Raw genomic sequence first — 21,511 nt, 5'->3', positions numbered from 1 at the left:
CGCCGGCGATCGAGGGAGCGATCCCCACCGCCCCTACCGAACCTAAAAGGGCCCCCTCGCAGGCCCCCGGTGTCAAAGCCCCGTGCTACGACATCTGGCACGCCAGGTAGGGGGCGCAAGAGGAGAGCTCGCCGGTGACTGCCGGTGGCAGTGTCTACATCGACGTCAGCCTCGTCTTCTTCGCCGACGGAGCCGGCCACCATGCCCCCAAAGCAGGCTGGTGACCCTCGGATTGACCCGCGTGAGGCCCCAGCGGCCCATACGCAGTCGCATGACGCGCAACCCGCGTCGCGGGATCAGGAGAACCCTGAGTCCTCTCGAGTGCAGCAGTCGCAGCTGCCTCCTCCCCGGCTGTCGGCAAACAATCGGCTGAGGGGGCCGGTGGCCCCCAGCGCCAGGGCCAGCCGCGTGAGCGGGCATGGTGCCGCCCACACCGGCCAGCGAGTTGAGTCGCGGGCCGAGAATGTGCAGCGTCAGATGCGCCACGAGCATACCGCCCGGGGGGTCACACCCCGCGCCCCCGGGTGCGTCCGAGGGTAGAGAGAGCAGCCGCTCGGGAAACCGGCTGCCCCCCCCACGAACCCCGGCGGAAGCCATCATCGCCACGCGCGTCATGATGCGGTACGATCCGCAGCAGGGCACGCCGGCGCACGAGACATGGGGCGAGGAGTTGGGCGCGCTCCTCGCGCTTGCCGCTCAACAGCCGCGGGGCAAGGGCGTCTCAGCAGGCTCCGACCGCGGGCAGAACCCGGGGCGCGGAGACGCGCCCCGCGCCTCACGACAAGGGGAGAACCCTCCAGGGAGGCCAGGGAGACGGGGACCCAGAGGGATCTTCGGACTCTTCACCCACCGTCACGCGAGGTGACGCGCGCGGCATCCTAAATGCCCGCGAGCAGGAGTATCGACGTCGAGGCTTGGCATCGATCAGAGTTTGGCGGACAGGTGCATGAGAGCTGGCCTTGCTAGACGGGCGTGTCTCCTAGCAACTTTGGATCAAGCGTAACGCCAGTCCTCAGCAACGAGTTATCTATGTCAGCTGTCGTCATATGGCTAAGATCAAGGCTAAGGCTTCGCTGCCGACGTCGTTCTTTTTATACTAGTACTGCTCGTCGGGTTGGCTTTTGTGCTGTGTTTCTGTCGTGCTGTGTGCTGGGCGCGGGCGGGGCAGGCAGTTGGAGTACTTGGGCTCGCTGGCGCGTACACGCCGTAAAACGCCCTTGCATGGCTGCCTCGATGAACAGCGCTTACGCTTGTTTGTCGTCACTGGGCTAGCTAATTAAACAAGTACTTCTACGATGATGACCTATCTTTTTTTCGGTTGCACCGGTTCATTGTGGCGTACCTATAGGTTTCCATCTCCTTCTGGGCTTCTGGCTCGGTCTCCGGGATGTTTTCATTCGGCTTCCTCCACTACTACAGAAACGGTTATCAGTAACGGTCGAAAAACCATGTCAGTAACGGTCGGGGCCGTCGTTACTAACTTCGTGTTACTGATGATACCCATCATCAGTAACGGTCGCGGAGACCGTTTCTGATGATGGTACATCAATAACGGTCGGGGCGACCGTTACTGATGTATATATACATCAGTGGCGGTCGCTCCTTCCCGACCGTTACTGATATATATATCATCAGTAACGGTCGCGTCGCCCCATCAGTGTCGGTCGGTAATACATTTTTGGTATTTAAAATAATAATTAAAACCACAGTAAAACCACAGGAAATACACAGCAAATTATATACAGCACAGCAAATTATATACAGAATGTATCTCATCACAGAGAAATACTGTAAAATCATAGGTGATGTGTAACATTGACAACTGTTTTAGATGAAACATTGATGTGGATACTTTGGATAATATGGATATTTATGTGATGGCATGTATTTTGTTTGGACTTAGTGCTTTGCTAGTGGTGTGCTGATCCATTAGTTTCTTATGTGAAAACATAGCGTGAGTTGTGTTTCTTCCTCGTGGAGCTACTTCACCTTCCACATTAATCTCCTCATCGACCCTTGTTTCTTCCTCGGAATCATTCGCCAGATAATACCACGGGACATCATCATCTTCGCTACCGCTACCGACATCAACCGCATCCTCCCCGTGACAAGTCCAGCGAGAATAACCATCGACAAAATCCGATGCCAGCACGTGCATCTGAACATCTTCAGGCTTCATCATGCATGGGTTTTCACATTTGCGACATGGGCAACGCATCATCAAAAGTCCTTTTCGTTCCATATCACCTTTCGCGACTCCAAAAAAGACCATCCATTCGGTTATCCATCGAGCATTGATTCTTTCCTTGACGTACATCCAAGAACGGTCTTTCGATCTACAACACAATACACAAGAAAAAAAAGCAAAATAGTTAGCCTAATCATTGACAAGAAGATTAAGGTGCTAATTAACCGAAGCTAACTAAAATTTTGAAATTAGAGACATTCGGAGAGAAATTGGAGGCCGGCGAGAAAGATCGAGAGGGAGAGAGAGCTCGCAAGCGAGAGGGAAGCTCCGGGCGACGACGACGAGGCTGCATTTTGGCCGGCGGCCGCGGAGCTCAAAAATTTGAAATTGGGAAAATTCGGAGAGAAATTGGAAGCTGGCGAGAAAGATCGGGGGGGAGAGAGACATTGGGAGGGAGAGGAAAGCTTAGGGCTCGAAGATCGGAGCTCGCCGGCCGCCGGAGCTCCAAAAATGGAGCTTGGCGGCCATGGCCGCTCGCCGGCCATGGAGGCGGCGCCGCCGGCGCGGGGGGAGGGAGGAGGGCGTACCTCGGGTGCTCGCCGGCGGCCATGGCGGGGGGAGGGAGGAGGGCGTACCTGGGGTGCTTGCCGGCGGCCATGGCGCGGTCGAGCGGCACCTCGCCAGCGCCGGAGAGGAAGGGGCCGCAGCTGGTCCGTTACGACGCGCGGCGCGACCAGCTGCGGCTCCGCCCAGCATATTTAGAACGCGAGTAACATCAGTGTCGGTCGAGGTTTTCACGACCGTTACTGGTAATCGTGTACACATCAGTAACGGTCGAGCTGGGCCGACCGCTACTGATGCATGGTTCATCAGCGGCGGTCGCCCCATAAACGACCGCCACTGATGTGACTCGCGAGCTATGAGTGTACATCAGTGGTGGTCGTTTTACGCGACCGCCACTGATGTGTCGCTGGCCGGAGACAAGCGGTGCCCGCTCGGTTCATCAGTAACGGTCGCGCCGGACCCGTTACTGATGTGACGTTGCATATAGACCGTTTTGTAGCAGTGCTCGCAAGGTTTGGCATCGATCCAAGTCTCCTAGCAACTTTGGATCAAGCGCAATGCCAGTCTTCAGCAACGAGTTATCTATGTCAGCCGTCGTCATATGGCTAAGATCAAGGCTCGGGCTTCGTCGTGGGCCTCGGAGGACGCGGAACACCTTTGAGCTTTCCTTCCGCAAGAGTAGTTCTTTTTGAAAAAAAAAATCGTTTGTTTGTATGCGTTGGGGTTGTGTTTCTTAACACGTTTCCCTCTCGCACTAATTCGGCGAAAATCACTTGTGGTACAGGCTATTGTGACTTTTTTGTACTTCAAGGTTTCCAAGTTCGACAAAATTTCCGAAGCTATCGGTAGTACCGAAATTTCAGCTCAAAATTTCGGGCTAGAATTAAACGAATTAAATTCAGACATGGTAAAAAAAATCAATGAAATTTGCTCAAAACAGTACCGAAATGATTTCTGAAATTTTCAAAAAAAAAAATCTAAGGTCCGTAAATTTCCTGTTTTCCGAATTTGGAACCCTGCGGTACTACCTTCAGTTCGGCGACGACGTAAAGAGATCACAGAGGGGCAGGCTTGTGACTCAATTCAGTCAATACCTTCCTCTTTTTTTGTTTCACGTGATACACGGCAACGGCCGAATGGGACAGGAAAAAGACTGCGCAGACAATTCAGAGAGGAGATATTGTTTTGCGATCGCCGGCCAATCTCCTGAAATATTCGACCATCAATTCATCATCAACAACATTAACGACTTCACGTATATATCCCCGGCCCCGGTACGCTGGATATTTCTTTGCCGTTCGTTGCCTTTAATTAACACATCCGATCGATTAGCAAATCGACCAATCCAACCGGCCAGATCGAAGATAATCCGCGATCCGTGTGTGAACATTTCCAAGATCGATGTCATCCGGATATATAAATATCTCCCTTTTCCTCTCGCTCCCAATTAATCATCTTCCGTGATTATCTGAAGCGAGCAGAGTCAAGACTTGGGTAGTAGTCTGGATCAGCTGTCGACGGACCGCGCATGTGCCTTTGAGACATGCGGGCGGCGCGGCAGATGTTGGTATGCATGGAGTTGCATGCCAGGCGTTCCAACAGCTAACCGCGCCGGCCGGTAGGTCGCAAGTAGTGGCGCCAATTGGCAACGGTTGACAACGACAGGACTAATTAACAGGACCCCACCCTGAAGAATATGTCCGTAGCGGATAGACTCGCGCGTGGCAGGAAGAAGCCCGCGGCGGGAGGGCTCCTCCGGGCTGGGGATGGAGATCTCGAGCCGGAGGCCGGGGGGCAGAGGGCAACGGACGACGCGCGGCCACGATGGAAGTCGCATGCAAGTCGTGATCGTCGTGCCGTCGGAACGTGGACGCGTCGTGCGGGAGTTAACTCTTGTGTATTTTGTGGAACGTGATACCGTTATGGGCCGGCCGGCGCAGTGGCATGCATGCATCACATGCAGGCTTTGTTATCCGTGGGGCAAGGAAAGTGAGCACAAGCTGACAACTTTAAGAACGACCGAGGAATTTTTGAAGTGTGCTAGCTATTCTATTCTGGTAGGGCGATCGATCTTGTTGGAATGTTGGCTACGGCCTCTCCTACGGGCCGGGGAGCCTGCCACCGCCGTCCCCTAATAACGGAATGCTCGGCCGAGGGCGTTTGAAAGTTGTGCACGTAGAATATCTCTTGCCCTGGTAATATTCCTGGCATCGCTTATTTCTTAGGTTCAGTTTGTTGTCGCCGGAGGTAATTAAGCTCGCCTGACGACACGTGCGACATGAGCGCGCTCGGCCCGGCCGGCACCTGAGCCTGACACTGCAAGCCGTCACCAGCGGCCCGTGGCATGTTTTCAACTCACACGTTGGCGCAAAACCAGAGCCCGACCCGAAGAGACAGAACCGTCGACCGATTTGCTGTAGTAAACCGAACGCGTGATGGACTTGATTGATTAGCACGAACGTGGCCCGACTGCGCTGGCTTTGCTGGTGGTTGGGTTTCACGGGTGTTCAGTTCGCTCGCTAGCTTGCCCATGCAGTGTGCATGTGCGCGCGTCGCGAGTTGGAACAGCTTCGCCTGCTTCGGAACAAGATCCTTCGATCGTACGACGGGGAGCGCTCGACGCGACTACGTACGTACCCACCGGTCAACAGCTCCGATGCGTCACTTCTTTGCTTTGCTTGTTCCCTTTTGGCCGGGCCTTCGATGTTAAACACGAGAACAACGTTCAAGAGCGTGTCGCGTGGTGTCGCTTCGGGAACCGTTTTTTCTTTTCTTTTATCGAGAGTGGAGTGAAACGCTTCTGGTCTAGTCTTGACTCTTGAGTGTGTGCACAGTGCAACAGCTAGAATACACTGTTCCGAGAGCAACTTTTAGCCGGTGTGACGTTTGGAAACTGAAATCTAGTGAAAATTTCGAAACGAAATATTAGCAAGACGGTTTTGATGTATCCGTCGTCTAATTTATTTCGGTTCCTCCCCTTGGATGGATATCGTTTCTGATTTAAAGTTTAATGAAAATATATAGTAATTCGAGACGAAATATTAGCAACTTCACCAAAGCACCTGGCACGTCACCGCGAGCCTCTACCCCTTCAATCGGACGTCCATATGTAATCGAACGGCTGAGGTTGAAATCAATACAAAAAGGTCCCACCACTTCACGTTTTCGGCAGAGAGGATCAAAGGAACACAGGAAAAACGTACAGTGGGAGCCCGCAAGGCGATGGGACGGAGCGAGGGAAATAATTCGCAATAGGACGGAACCTGCGTGCCCCGGAGCTCTGCTCGCCACGGAACAGAGGGTCGCCGGCGTGGCGAGGTGGCATCTTCTCGCGCCGCCGCGCCGCGCCTCGGAGCAGAGGGGGCAGATTGTCCTATCTGGCTTTTTTTTTCATGCGACGTGCACCGACCAAACCGCCCTCTCATCATTCGCTCCTACTACATCAAAACGTCCGTAAAACGTTACTGATTCTCACGAGTAAAAATGTGGTTCTATTCCAGTCGGGTGTGTCCGGACGCTACAATAAGCATCGCGATTTTCACGGTCGGACAGCAACAAAATTCCCGCGGAGAAGAAAGGCGCGTGAAAATCGACCTTGCAGAAACCCTGACAACGGCCGGGAATCACGATAGCTAACATGCACAATTGCGCACGTGGAACAAAAGAAGAAGAGAAAAAGAAAATCCGCTTCACAATATCGACGTTGCTCGCTCCAATCCCGTGGTTCACGTCGATCCTGTCAGAGCTCACTCTCGTTTCCCCGATGATTCGCCATTTTCGCCTGCTGCCTCCGTGGGGTTCCCATCTGCAAAACAAATCAAACCAACAAAGGATGAAAAACCACGGGCTTATCTTATCTGGGCCGAAACAAACGCTGGGCTGGGTTGGGCTGGATGTCCCAACACATTCCCGTCCCAATTCCTGCGCGCCGAACGCGTACCGTCGTCGACGAGGCCCTTCCGGCGGCGGTCCATGACGACGAGGACGTGCTCGAAAGCCTCAGCGTCGCAGCCGCAGGGTATGGTGAGCGCGCCCCCGGCGTAGCAGAACCCGAACTCCTCCTCTGCCTTCTCCAGCAGCTGTCTGAACGCCGGCGTGTCCAGGCACGCCGTGGGCACCACGAACCGCCTCCGCTCCGGCTCCGCGGAGTCCGCGCCGCCCACGACGTACACCGCCAGGCACCCGCGCGGCACCCCCGCGGGCGCGCCCGGGGTCACCGGCTCCTCCTCCCCCGCCGCCGCCGACTCCAGCAGCCGCCGGTACGCGCGATTCCCCTCCGGCGCCGGCTTCTTCTTGCCGCGGCTTATTTGGTGCTGATGATCCGAGGCGCAGGCAGGCGCGCCGCTGGTCCTGCTGGCGTTGTTGGACGATGCTCTGGCGGCGGTGGTGCCTGCGGATTGCCAGCGACGGAGCATCTGCCGGATCGCGACGATCTTCCGGAGGCCCGTGGCCGGTTCCGTGGCGGTCTCACGAGGCGCGGCAGTACTCTGCTCCCCTTCCGTCAATCGGCGGCTGGACGCGCGGCCTACCATCTTAGCCACGAAGGATGCCCGCGCCCGAGGTTTCCGTTGCCCTAGGCCCTAGCCAAGAGGATCAGGGAAGCAGTGCCTGCCGGGCGCCGGAGGAGGCGAGACGAAATGAAGTCTTGGCGAAATCCGAGGGTTCGTTTTGAAACGGTTGTGCTCAACAAGAGCGTGGAAGCTAGCAACGAATCCACGCACTAGGTGTGCTCGGAAACGGTGGCCGCGCGCGTTTGAAGGCGGGTTTCTCCGTGCTACGAGGAGATGCCAGCCAGCTGGTCGTTTGTGCATATGCAAGCTAAAAAATAGGGGGTTAGACAGTCGCCTGTTTTGAGAACTGAAAACAGGCGCCTGCTTTGTGGCTCCTAAACAGGCGCCTGGTATTTCACCTTAAATGAGGCGCCTGTTTTTTTTTTTTTGCCAAAAACAGTCAACTAAACTTTGAGCCGGCCGGTTGGCAAAACAATCAGCAGAGTGCTAGCTTTGGCACCAACATAACACAAATTCAAACTACAACGCCGATAACATAGAACAAAAATACTTGTGCTTTATGGTTTATGGTTTTAGCTGTGCAGACCTGTTCTCTTTGTGCAGACAAAAAAAATTCAAACTCCAATTCCTTCATGGAACAAGAGAACCAAAATAAAACCAGCCAAAGCAGAAATCAAATGTACAGAAATCTCCGCAAAAAGAGAATCAAAATGCATAAGATAATCACTGATAAGATAATTAAACAGCCACATAGCAAAATTTACACTGCAGCAGCATATCATTTCATAGATGGGGTCTTAGATACTTCAGGTGTTCAGTTTCACAAAGCCCTTCAGGTTCTGTCTCAAGGAACACACAAAGAAAAATTCCCATGCATACAACCGTTGGGAAGATTTTTACAATCAAATACAGTAGTTTAACTGATCATCCATGTGTAAACTTCCCATGCATACAATCATTGCCAAGATTTTGCACTGATTCCAATTATAGACGGTATACAAACCTGTTGACATCAATCACCGTATCAGCCAATGTTGTTGTCCAAGGCAGAAACAATTGATTCAGGTGCAAGACAACATTCTCACAGCTACAGAAGCAGATCTGGGAGCATCTCTGAAAGAATGTTTCTTCTTCGAAAATTGGTACAATAATTCCTGGTCCATGAACTTAAATGCAGAAAAAAGAAGAAGAGGTTGAACTCCAAGTTTAATGACAGAAAATAATTAGACAAAGCCTACACAAGATCTGCAGCAGCTTCCATAGCTCTCTCCTCATTCAGGGGCCAAATGTGAATATCATTTGCATGTCCATAGTCATCTTTGTATATTTGTTGATACACGATGGTTTGTCTAAACATAGTATGTTGAGACCTTCTCACCAAAAAGATCAAAGAATATATGGTCCAATTAAACCATAGTGAAGTTTGCTTAGTACTCAGTTTAAGAGAACCAGAACACATCGACATTATAATTATGTGAACAGAACGATAAACTATAATCAGAAAAGAAACAATGAGCTTGCTGCAAGCAATAGAACATCATCTGAGGCCCTGTTTGGTTGGGCTTAAAACTGCTTTTTGACTTTTGGCTTATAAGCCACAAAAGCACCTAAATAGTTGCTTTTGACTTTGGCTTTTTGCTTATACCATCATCTAACAATATCAAGTCAAATGTCAAAAGCCAAAGCCGAAAGCACCTAATTTGGTGCTTTTGTGGCTTATAAGCCAAAAGTCAGAAAGCAGTTTTAAGCCCAACCAAACAGGGCCTCAATATTCAGTTATTTTATTATTAATCCCAACCTAGAAATCCTCTTAAGTCTTAAGTGTTCCAGAAAAGGATTGAGAAGCATTTTTCTAGTCTATTTTCTTGAAAAACAATACATGTGGTCCACATCAATAGCATATGCAAAAGCTTTTTCAAGGTAATGTAGAACTACCACCAAATCCGAGACTCGCAAATAGGCAATAACAACAACATAATCGAATCAAACCTGCAGAAGGTAAGCATAATTAGCAATGAAGCAGCAAGGCGCAAAATTCCGTCGGGACGGTGTGACGATCTGCACACCAAACGAATTATAGAAGCCACACCAAATCGCCTACAGCCAACAAAAATCACAGAAGAAAACAAACACATACCTGCGATGCTAGCTCACCTGCGAACCAATCGCTACCCAAACCACGACAACGCCACACCGATCCACAGCCGGAACACCATCCAGATTGACGAACCAGGCGGCCACCACCGACAGCCGCAGCCAGAACCACCACGAGAACAGATCGAACTCACCCGCAAAACAAACAGGACGGAATCCACGAACACAGTACCTTGCAGTGGCTAGCCGAACGCAGCCACATAAATCCCCAAATCCAACGAAACGACGAGCAGCTACCTGCACTACTGTACCTGTGACAGAAAAATTGGATTGCAATTAATAAAAGTAAACAATGCAATTGCACTTAGACAGCATGTAAGCTGCACTACAGTTTTGGCAGTTCTGCAATGTTGGGACAGAAAAATTGCAATTGCGATTAATGGAAATCAAGAGTGCAAGTGCGCTAGGCCGTAATATAATTTGCATTGTTGTTTGGCAGAGCATCAGAATTAGTAGAGAACAAAATGTTAAAGTTAAGGCATATACAAAGACCTCCTTGCGACAGGAAAATCGCAAATACTGAGAGTACAAAGTGCAATTGCATACAAAATGTAAATTGCACTACTGTTTTGGTAGTGCATCAAAAGAAGATAACAAAATGTCCAAATTAGGGCATATAAAACCCCCTAGCTGTGACAGAAAACATTGCAATAACTGAAACTAAATAGTGCCATTGCACTTAGACAAGAAGTAAGTTGCGCTACAGTTTGGCACTTCATATGAGACAACAAAAATGTTTAGTTTCATATGAACACAGTGAATTCAAATTGCAATTTCAGAACACTAGGATTGCAGTACCGCAATGGGTGCAATTTCATTTACAAGCAGTGCGATTTCAAAAGTGCCCAAAGAAACAGAAAACTCGCTCCTGAGACGTAATTGCAACTGCAAGAGTGACATTCGACAAAAAGGACATTTTGTTAAATTAGGCGAAACTGGTTTTACAATATGGCGATAAACTTGCTGCCCAGAAATTGTCGCCGCTGAGGAGGTTCCCCGCTAGAGCTTGCAGATCAGAGAAGAGGCGCACACCGGTGGCCGCGGGAACGAGCCGGAGACGATCCCCGGTGCCGCCCCTGTCTCCACGTGGGCCAGCGCGCCTCGCTCGTCTGCAGCATCCATGGAGCGTGCGACGAGCAGAAGCCCTGCGTCGTCCTCTAGAGCACTCCGGCCGGCAAAATGGAGAGATGCCAGAAGAAGGTGCGAGGTCTCGCGAGTGAGCGGTCAGAGGAAAAAAGAAAAAAAAACTACCAGGAAAATCGACACGACTCTTAATGGATGCATCCCCAAAAATTGCGCCTGCATTATAGAAAAATTGCAGACAAAAAGCAGGCACCTGTGCGGGTAGCAAAAAGGATAAGAGCTGCCAGGGGTGCAGAAAACTTGGAAAAGACAAAATACTTGGAAAGAGAAATCTCCAGAAATTGCGCCTGCGTTATAGAAAAATCGCGCAATTTTTAATCTATGCAATTATATAGGACCAACAGTGCAACAAAAAAAGTCTTAACCGGAAAAAACAAAAAGCTTCCACTGATTAAGCACCATGAGCCATAAAACAAATGGTAGAGAAGTGGAATTACAAGTGATGCCATAAAACAAAATTTGCAATTGCACACTTGACCCCACTGAATTGCAACAATAGTCTAAATGTGGCTGCAATTAAAACTCAGTACAACAGTAAAAAAACTCACAATTGCAAAAGTACAATTACAGGAGAAGCAAGCTTTCTTGCACTAACATCTTCCTGGAATTGCAATTAGAAAGTGTGTGCAACTACAATTGTGAAAGGTGTATATAAACCCACAATAATTATTATTTTTTGCGAATAACGCCACGCTGTAATTGCACCCTGCAGGGAGCGTGCAATTACAGCTACAAGAGGGTGCAAAAAACAAGTTTTTGCAACTGTGATAAAAATCAATGATTCTTTTTAAGGAATGGAATAAAAACTTGTATACAAAGGAAACAAAATCCATATTCGAAGAAAGATGTAGAAACAAGAACAGAAAAAGGACTTAATAAAAAACTGACAATTCCAGACTTCGGAATGTGTGATGAAGCAAGCTTGAAAGATTTTTTAACGGCATACATTAAATCAGCCTTGTGTTGGTCATTACTCCATTTCTCTAATAAATAATTCTGTATTTGTAAGAGTCAAAGGCACACGAGCACAAAACCCTTAAGACTCACATCAGAGATGAGAAAAAGAAAGAACAATAATTTAAGAAGAAGGACTTACATGAACTGTGCTGAAAAGGAAAGTTTTCTTCGACCTGAATGGAGGAGTATCCAAACTAAGCTTCCAACAAAATCGATTGAAACAAAGAAGTCTACTCTTCCTTTGCGCTTAAAAGAATCCTGAGTGACAAAACAATAATTCTTACACCATCATAATCAATAACTCTTTGGCTGAAAAAAATTCATGATTATTTAAATAAGTTTAGATAGAAAAACATGATATCAAAAGATTATATGGACAAAAGGAAGTAGCAAAAACGAAAAATACAGAAAGGAAGTACTTGATAGACTTATCTTGAGATAACCAAACAATTGTATTGTACGGAGTAGTACTTATCCTCAAAGAATTGCACAAGACTTTTCATCTAGTTATTTTCGTATGGACACAACTTTTTGAAACTGGGCTGGATATGCCTCTTTGGAGTATACACTGGGTTTGTGCCAGATGAACTACCACTCCCAAAAGCAGAACTAAAAGAATTTAGTTGATGATTGTAAACCATTTCAGATTGATCCGAAAGAGTATTGCATTTCGACTTAAAATACCTTCGCCAACAGTTCACAACTACAGGTGAGTTTGGTGTTGACTGAATAGTCTAGCAAAACAAAAAAAAAAGGGAACGAAATGTAGAAATTTGTAATGAAAGGTATTAGTTGTGATGGAAGTAAGAAAGTTAACTAATATTAGTAATAAGACAGAAAATAACCAGGCCAACTATTTTCGTTGGCAGACAAGCTCTGGCCACCAGCATAGATGACTGTTCAAGCAATGACTTGTTAGCAAACTGCATCAAATTTTCTTTCCCCGCACATTGTTTAGGCTGCACATGGACTGGTTGCTGCATATTCAAAAACAACGGAGGGAAAGCAAAAAATTACAAAGTGTCTAGCTATGATATAAGGTTCTATAAAGGAATTGCTCACATTTAGCAAATGAAAAGGAAAGAAGTCCAAAATTATGTTCTATATACACATCAGATTTAAGGGGTGCACTCACTAAATTTGACAGAATCAAAAAATATTGAACCTGTGACAGAACTGAGAAACCAAAAAAATCAAAAGAGTCACATTCTTTGAAACAAGATGAACCAATTGGGATAATGACAAATAGACAAAACAGAACGTATACTAAGGTGCTACTGGAACTAGACAGTGCATTTGCCAGTTATGAAAAGGCTATACTTGAATTCAAAGAATGCGCTAGTGTGTACAAATTGTTATCAAAAAAGGAAGTCCAGTTTGGACAGATTAAAAAATTTCAGTAGCTAACAAAAGAACATGGATTGGATAATTGCAGTTCATGGACCCTAGAATTACAGTACTTTCAGATGGTGCAATTTATATTTAAGAGCAGTGCAATTAATTTAAAATCAGTACACAAAGAAGCAGTGCTGATGGGTACAAATTTAAATTGAAAAAGGAGTCCAGATTGGACAGATTTTAACCTAAAATGAACACACAGCCTATAGGCCAATACTTTGACACTCCTGATGAACATACAACATATAGGGTAACCTAAATGAACACACAACGGGTGCTAAGCCTGATACATAAAATCACCCTAAATCGCGAGATTAGTGGCAAAATAGCCACCCTAGCCATTAACCACACATCAAAATGGACAGATCCACATCATAACACCCAGGTTAGGGTAACTCTCAGTACAATTTGAATGATTAATCAAACATGAATCTAACCCTGAAATTTACACTACTGCAGCTAACCCAGCCTTCAAAACACACAATCGCACCTAGTACAAGAGTACAACCCACGTCACTACAGCAACCAAAACACCCATTGCGGCGAGGGTACAAACGAAGCACTCACCGCAAAAGCACAAAGCAGATGCCGAAGAGTCTTGCACTTCCTGAATTCTCCTTGCCACATCAAGATCAGCGAAAATCAGCGGCAAAATCTCGAGCAAACAAAGCTAACCACAGCAGGACATGGGGTAAGCATTCACCGGAAGGGAGTGAAGGAAACTCTGACACCGACGAGCACAGGTGCAAACTGACCCGCCCCGCCTCTACGGGCCCGTCCTCCTCGCCGACGTACATCAGCGCGTGCGCCTCCGGCACCCACACGCCGCCGCCCAGCCCCCGAGCGCCGCTGCCCGCCAGAAGGGGCCCCGCGCGCCGCCGCCCAGCCCCTGCGCGCCGGAGAAGGATTCCACCACCGGAAGGAGGGCCGTGTCCTCTTCGCGACAAAATCCGCCGCCGACTCGCCTCTCCGCCACAAACCGGACTGCTCCCCTCAACCGCGCCCCTGCGCTGCCCTCATTTCCAGAACTCGACGAAGTCGAAGACAAGGGAACTGCTCTGCCGAAGGAGACAACACAAAACAGCCCAACGCAAAAGAAAGCCCAGCAATTTTCCACCGATCTTAAAGCAAGATCTGACGTTGCAGAAATCGCCTGGTTTTTTAAAAAAAAATCAGGCGCCTGTGCGCAAGCAAAAGGGAAAAAAATATCCATCGTCGTTTTGTAAAAATTTGTATTACAGCAAAAGGTGCTCGTTGTCCACGAAGGTATTCCTTCTGTTGCATAATTCTTGTTGAAATATTATGTATCTAAACACCTTTTAGAAATAGATACAGTCATTTTTGACAAATTTGAGACAAAAATTATGAAACAAAGAGAGTATTTACGTTGTGAATTATCAATCACTTCGTAATAATCTGTTTACTAAAGAAGACTGAAACAACACAAGAAAAAAATCAGGCAGCTGATCTCTTTTCTAGTAATCTATCTGTTCACCGGTGCAAAAAGGTATTCCTTCCGTTCCTGTATACTCCGTTTTACGTTTGTTCAAATTTAATCAAGTTTATAGAAAGAATTATTAAGATCTACGATATCAGTTACTTCCTCCCTCTGTTCGTGAATATAAGAAGTTTTATGTTTGTTCTAAGTAGTTTATGTAAAACATATCAACATCAATAATACCAAATAAGTATACTATCAAAATATATAATGATAAATTTATAAAAATAATTTGAAGTTTAAAACGTTTTTTTATATAAACTTGGTCAAAATTTGAAATTGGCTGATATCATGACGATATTAGGTAGTATAGATATCATTATGGGGGAAGTTGATCGTTGAAATGATAATAGATAGGGTAGAGGTAGAAACTCTCAATTCTTTTTCGAAATCAGAATTATTAAAAGAAATCTATGGACTTATATGGATTCTACCCATTTTGACCCTTCTTTTGGGAATCACAATAGAAGTACTCGTAATTGTTTGGTTAGAAAGAGAAATATCCGCTTCAATCCAACAACGCATTGGTCCTGAATATGCCGGTCCCCTAGGACTACTTCAAGCTATAGCAGATGGGACTAAGCTACTTTTAAAAGAGGATATTCTACCATCTCGAGGGGATATTCCTTTATTTAGCATTGGACCCTCTATAGCAGTCATATCAATTTTATTAAGTTTTTTAGTGATCCCTTTGGGATATCGTTTTGCTTTAGCTGATCTTAGTATTGGTGTTTTTTTATGGATTGCCATTTCAAGTATTGCTCCTATTGGTCTTCTTATGGCAGGATATAGCTCAAATAATAAATATTCTTTTTCAGGCGGTCTACGAGCTGCTGCTCAATCGATTAGTTATGAAATACCATTAACTTTTTGTGTATTAGCAATATCTCTACGTGTGATTCGTTAAAATGGGATCCTTTTCCTCTAAAATCCATTAAATATTTATCTTCTTTTTCTTATTCTGTATTCGGGTTGGTAAGTTAAACTAGATAGCTATATGAGTGAAATAAAACAGCTTATTAATTTGCAGTAAAAAAAATCTCATTTCCTACGTACAAGAAAAAAATTGAAGTAAACATAAGCAGTGTAAACTCTTTACCCCAAGATTGCTATTTTTTAATTAGTCATCATGTCTTGAAGCGGGCAAGAATAAAGGATTTACGAAAGGACGATATAGAATTCCATTAGTAAATATCCCTAATTATTACTATAACTTATAAACATAAAAAGAATCCATCAAAAGTTAGTGAAAGGTCAGGAACACTAAAGTACATAAAGGATTAGTAATGGGGAAATCTAAGAATTAGAGATTTTTCCCATAAAAGGAATCATAATAAGGACTTGAAATTAGTGGAAATGATCAAGTAGTACTTTCTTGGGATTCCGATCCAGAGTATGTTTCCATTCACTTGTTAAGGAAATGGCTATCAAGAACGAATTAATCCTTTATTTATTTTTTCTTTTTAAATACCCCTCCCCGGGGAAAGAAGAATAGGACAAAAGATATAGAATGCAATACATAAAAAATATTTTTTTTAATTATTTCCTTCCTCTATCCATATTCATACAGAATTCTTTCTGAACTAATGCCCAATTCTTTCCATTTATTAATAGAATTCCTATAACGAGTGTTTTATTCCAAGATTAAGTTAGTACTTAACAAAGAACAATTTTCATTATATTATAAAGGATGAGATCAATTCGGAAGCGCTCTTATTCTAGCAGACAGAATTCCTTTGGTCTAATTTAGGGCTTTCCAATCGATTTTATTTTGCCTAGAAAATAATTCTATCTACGCCCCAGAGGCTCATACCGAAAGGAAACAGCCCTTCCCTTTTTCTGATCATAGAGAAGCCGTATGAAGCTAAGGTTTCATGTACGGTTTTGGAATAGCGGTGGGAACTGTGATGTTATCATCGACTATGATTATCTAACAGTTCAAGTACAGTTGATATAGTTGAAGCACAGTCCAAATATGGTTTTTTTGGGTGGAATATTTGGCGCCAGCCTATAGGTTTTCTGGTTTTTCTAATTTCTTCTTTGGCAGAATGTGAAAGATTACCCTTTGATTTACCAGAAGCAGAAGAAGAATTAGTAGCAGGTTATCAAACCGAATATTCCGGTATAAAATATGGTTTATTTTATCTTGTTTCTTACCTAAATTTATTAGTTTCCTCTTTATTTGTAACAGTTCTCTACTTAGGCGGGTGGGATTTATCTATTCCCTATATATCCTTTTTTGATTTTTTCCAAATGAATAAAGCAGTTGAGATTTTAGAAATGACAATGGGTATCTTTATTACATTGACTAAAGCTTATTTATTTCTCTTCATTTCTATCACAATAAGATGGACTTTACCCAGGATGAGAATCGATCAGTTATTAAATCTTGGATGGAAATTTCTTTTACCTATTTCCCTGGGTAATCTCTTATTAACAACCTCTTCCCAACTTGTTTCACTCTAAATAAGATAATAGAATAACAGTAAGAATATTTTCAACACAAAAGCTCTCTCAAACAAGAGAAAGAAACATACCTTTTTCATAGATATTTAGAATATGTTCCCTATGGTAACTGGGTTCATGAGTTATGCCCAACAAACAATACGTGCTACAAGGTACATTGGTCAAAGTTTCATAACTACCTTATCCCACACAAATCGTTTACCTATAACGATTCACTACCCTTACGAAAAATCAATTACACCGGAGCGTTTTCGGGGACGAATCCACTTTGAATTTGATAAATGTATTGTTTGTGAAGTTTGTGTTCGCGTATGTCCGATAGATCTCCCCATTGTGGATTGGAGATTTGAAAAGGCTGTTAAGGAAACAATTGCTTAATTATAGTATTGATTTCGGAATTTGTATATTTTGTGGTAATTGTGTTGAGTACTGTCCAACAAGCTGTTTATCAATGACGGAAGAATATGAACTGTCTACTTATGATCGGCATGAATTGAATTATAATCAAATTGCTTTAAGCCGGTTACCAATCTTCATAATGGGGGATTACACAATTCAAACAATTCGAAATTCGGCTGAAAGTCAAATAGACGAAGATTTATCTTCAAATTCAAGAACGATTACTGATTACTAAACTAGGATTTTTTCTTTTTTGTTATAAAAATCGAACAATTCTTTACTAACTATAAAGAAAAGCTAATAACTACCGCTTATTTTATTACAAATTATTTCTTATTTTAAATCATTTTAGATTTTCGTGATAGAATTTCTAACTATACAGCTTATACACAAAAAAATATCCTAATCCCTTTTTCCTCCCTTGAATCCTCAAACTTAGAACAAATTTAAACGTCACTTCCAGCAGGGAGAAGACATTGCTCCATGCCTATTTGTGCTTGAGCAGTTACAAATTACAAGAATAATCTGTACTTTTCATCTTTCCTGAAACCTGGACGTCTGTAACACGTTTATGCAGCCTATATGGCAAATCATCTATGCCGTATGCGTGATTGCGCGAACAGTGCTGATAATCTGGGGCAAGTTGGAAGACCCCTAATTACACAAGACCACCAAAACAAGGACAGAGTTGCAAAAAACTGCCCTTAATTGATACTCAAAACTAACTCGTTGCAGATCACACCGTTGCAACTCAGATGCGTAGAAACAAAACAGCAATATCACAGTAGCAATGTATTTCAATATAAAAGGGAAACAAGGTTCTGATACCTTAAAACAAAGGGTAAACATTAAACAAAATTTGACACGTCTCAATACTATCACATTTAAAAACCAAGGTAGCAATAGTTCTGCAATAACATAATCTAACACAAGAGGACGATGCCCAAATGATAGTAAAAGCCATGAAACAACGTAATAGTTTCCAACTCGGTACTGCCGGCTGGATATTGAAGCCTCCAGATATCCCAAGGCCGAAAATTGCTGCGATTCTAGAGTTCCTGCAGTAGTGAAGAGTTCAGCACCAACCTAAAATGATAATAGCGATAGAGAATTGCAGACTACATGCAAAGAACATTACGCACCTTTTCCAGTGATCATAAGTAGCTGTGTCCGCGTTGATTGGCTTATCGCCTGCTTGTCTTTCCATTACCTCGTTTCCCAGAGAAGAGATGCTTTGGTTTCAGGGTGGGGATGACACGATCGGCCTCTCCACGGCGAGCCTCCTTGTTCCTGTTCTTCACAGAGTCCCTAGACTTCTTGATGGCCTTCTTCTTCTGAGCAGAGTCCTTGAACCCTTCACCTGGTGCGACTTCCTCAATTGGTCGTGACTTGGACCTAGACCTTGTCCGCAATTTCTTGTTGGAATGCTGGCCATCGATCTCCATATCATCACCCTCAGCTCTGCTCAGTGACCTCTCACGCTTACGGCCTCTTGACTGGCTGCGAACTCGGCTCACAGCTGCACTAGGATCAACGCCCATGGAAGAAAGTTGCCTGCCCATTCTCTTGGTTGTGAATTTCCTATCTTTGTCAAACTTCCTAGGAACAATGGGACGGCTCTCCGCAGTTCTCTTCTTCATTCTATGCTCTTGGATGAGCATTGCCTTCTTCTTCCTGATCTGACCCAAGATTTCACGCTGTTCTTTAGTTAATTCATCATGTCCATCAATCATGAAAGCATCTTGAGCAGCTGCTTCTTCAAGACGAAGACCCTCCTCTCTTTCCAATTCTTCACACCTTTCCAAGATATCCGGATCCAGAAAATCAGCAACATTATGACCATCCAATATCTCAGGCAGAATGTCTTCCTTCCATTCATCATTGGCCAATATGTAATGCTTCTTAAGACTGACAGAATAGACACCAGCACCACCATTCTCATTCTCCAGGTCCCTCTCAAGTTTCTTCTTTTCCTTTGCAGCAGCAACTGCTTGAGCTTCCAGAACAGCCTCTGGGATGCAAGTTGGCCTCTCCCTGTTGTCACGAGGTTTGGGCATAGCAACATGAAACCTATTTAAGCAGTCATTGATCTTCTTTGATTTCATCTTGATCTCCACCCTCTGCTCAAGAAGCCTCTCACATGCAGCATTTTTAACAGCCATGACACCCTCATCTGTTAAAGCGCTCATAGTCAACAAAACACCCTCTTCACTAGGATCTCCACCTTGAGGTATAGTCTTCATAGCCTCCGACTTCATCTCCATCACTAGCTTCATATCTTCCTCAGAAAGCCCATCAAGCGGCTGCAAGTCAGTCTTGTTGCACACAATGACTAGAGGCTTATTCATGAACAAGGATTTTATACTGTGGAAGAGTGCGGCTTGCTGAGCAATTGTGTAACCACAAGATCCAGAGATGTCTAAGAAGAACAGCACAGCAGCCCTCAAGTGGGCAAGAGCAGTAATACTGCACATTTCTATGATGTTCCTGTCCTCAAAAGGTCGGTCAAGGATCCCTGGAGTATCAATTACTTGGTACCGCAGATACTTGTAATCTGCATGGCCAACAAACAGAGATTTTGTTGTAAAAGCATAAGGCTGCACGTCCACATCTGCCCTTGTAACCTTGTTCATGAAAGAGCTCTTCCCAACATTTGGGTAACCACAAATCAATATTGTCCTGGTGTTTGGGTCTATTGATGGAAGCCTGGCCATGTGCTGCCTGATCTGCTCCAAGTATGCCAAACTAGGACTGATCCGCTTTATAACAGTACACATGCGACCTAGTGCAGCCACCTTCAGGCACTTGCACCGGTACAGGGTATCTCCATACTTAAGTAGCCTCAAATAGTCCTTGGAGATCTTGGCAACGATATTTCTAGCAGTATTGATCTGGCCCAAGGCAAGTTTGTAGTGATCCTTGTTATAGAGCACATGCAGGAGATCGCCATAGAAAGGATGGATGTCATCCAGTCTGGGAAACTCATCAATGATGGTGGACAGCTTCTCATAGAAATTCTGCTGAGTATACCGAACCTTACGCATATAGAACTGGCGAATGCGGTTGATAGCATATCCCTTGTGGACAACAGTCGGTGTTTGCCTCTGAGTGCGGGACAAGATTATGTCAATGAAGTCCTTCCCAGGAGGGACCACAGTGATTTTCTTGAAATTATACTGCACCATCTTGTCAATACAAAGCTTCGCTAATTACTCCTGTAATACAAACACAAAATATGATGTGAAATCAATACAGAGACAGGAAGCAATAAGTAAAAAATTTCCAGTAGAACATAGCTGGGAGAAGTCTAGCACTCATTGCATTATTGGAAAACATGAATCTGTAATTTTATTCAAACACTCCAGGTTAAAGCCCAGAATTCTTAATTTATAATTGTTAGCTACAACCATCTTTGATTTAAATTTTTTCCCGTTACTTTGTTGACAGTTAAACAGAGTTCTAGTGCAAGTATAATAAGCTAGCATCACAACCTGGAGACTACCTCAGGGGCCAAGACACCACACACAAATTATTAACAAAAAGCAAAGCATATAACCTAGGTACCAGCAAAAACAGCAACTGGTACATGGTTTCGTTCTTAGAGCATGAAACACTTGATGGGTTATACGGAGTACCAAATTATGAGAAGGAAAAGTAAGATGACAGCAGCAGAAGCATAATTAGTATCGGTACAGTTCAAATTTCACTAGCATACCGGAAGTCTAGGGTCGGGAGCAACTAAACAAGTCGGGAACTTTTGCATCAATTAGAAAAAATATCCATCAATCCCATATCTTTTGCATCAGAACACCCAATCATTATGGATCCTAAAATCAGCACGAGAGAAATACAGCTAGAGTAGAAAACGCTTACTCTATTGACAAGTTCTGGAAGGAATCGACCAGGAACAAACATGGACAGGATGAACTAACCCACAAATCTACACAACTAAGACCGCAGATATCGTGCCATCCGCACGAATCATCACAGGCATACGACTACGAGAAGGCGCACACACGAGGAAGCAAGCGGAGAACGCAGGGGGGAAGTTGGGCGCTACTTACGTCGGAGAGAACAGGAGCAGGAGGCGGTCCTTCGCCTCTGGTAGGGGGCGGAGGCGGCGTCCCCCTCTGCGTGGCGGCGGGCAGAGTTGGGGAGGAGAAAGACGAGGGTTTAGGGGTGGGTTTCTTCGTGGCTCTTATGGCGCTTTTAAATGGGCTTTTCTTCGGCCCA

General features: G+C 45.1%; 2 protein-coding genes and 1 long non-coding RNA gene across 5 annotated transcripts; all 3 read right to left on the bottom strand.

Moving 5' to 3' along the window:
• Window positions 1-6,221: 6,221 nt before the first annotated feature.
• Window positions 6,222-7,646, bottom strand: LOC104581620 (auxin-responsive protein SAUR36). The gene is made up of 2 exons (XM_010229606.2): window positions 6,693-7,646; window positions 6,222-6,557 (listed from the first exon to the last, which is right to left on the bottom strand). Exons 1-2 carry the CDS (start codon window positions 7,282-7,284, stop codon window positions 6,499-6,501), a joined length of 651 nt encoding a protein of 216 aa, XP_010227908.1. The 5' UTR covers window positions 7,285-7,646; the 3' UTR covers window positions 6,222-6,498.
• A 368-nt stretch (window positions 7,647-8,014) lies between these two features.
• LOC104581619 lies at window positions 8,015-13,963 on the bottom strand. 3 transcript variants are annotated; one of them, XR_729662.3, is made up of 5 exons: window positions 13,619-13,963; window positions 13,483-13,532; window positions 11,657-12,494; window positions 8,349-9,668; window positions 8,015-8,266 (listed from the first exon to the last, which is right to left on the bottom strand). It is a non-coding gene; the product is annotated as an uncharacterized LOC104581619 (long non-coding RNA). The 3 variants fall into 3 exon arrangements; XR_002961616.1 differs by having other exon boundaries at window positions 8,015-9,321; window positions 9,401-9,668; XR_002961615.1 differs by having other exon boundaries at window positions 8,015-9,668.
• Window positions 13,964-18,046: 4,083 nt separating this feature from the next.
• LOC100839587 (nucleolar GTP-binding protein 1) lies at window positions 18,047-21,476 on the bottom strand. The gene is made up of 3 exons (XM_003564105.4): window positions 21,343-21,476; window positions 18,421-20,493; window positions 18,047-18,336 (listed from the first exon to the last, which is right to left on the bottom strand). Exon 2 carries the CDS (start codon window positions 20,461-20,463, stop codon window positions 18,463-18,465), a length of 2,001 nt encoding a protein of 666 aa, XP_003564153.1. The 5' UTR covers window positions 20,464-20,493; window positions 21,343-21,476; the 3' UTR covers window positions 18,047-18,336; window positions 18,421-18,462.
• Window positions 21,477-21,511: the final 35 nt, after the last annotated feature.

Source organism: Brachypodium distachyon, chromosome 1, assembly GCF_000005505.3.
Source record: "Brachypodium distachyon strain Bd21 chromosome 1, Brachypodium_distachyon_v3.0, whole genome shotgun sequence".
Lineage (NCBI taxonomy): Eukaryota > Viridiplantae > Streptophyta > Magnoliopsida > Poales > Poaceae > Brachypodium > Brachypodium distachyon.
Note: the sequence above shows the minus strand (reverse complement) of the source record. Positions and strands in the feature narration are given on the sequence as shown.

Bases quoted from the DNA above. Each gene is read 5' to 3' on its own strand.
- LOC100839587 (XM_003564105.4), bottom strand. From the start codon at position 20,463: ATGGTGCAGTATAATTTCAAGAAAATCACTGTGGTCCCTCCTGGGAAG.
- LOC104581620 (XM_010229606.2), bottom strand. From the start codon at position 7,284: ATGGTAGGCCGCGCGTCCAGCCGCCGATTGACGGAAGGGGAGCAGAGT. The intron at 6,558-6,692 runs GTACGCGTTCGG...TTTGTTTTGCAG, and splicing joins GAAGGGCCTCGTCGACGACG to ATGGGAACCCCACGGAGGCA.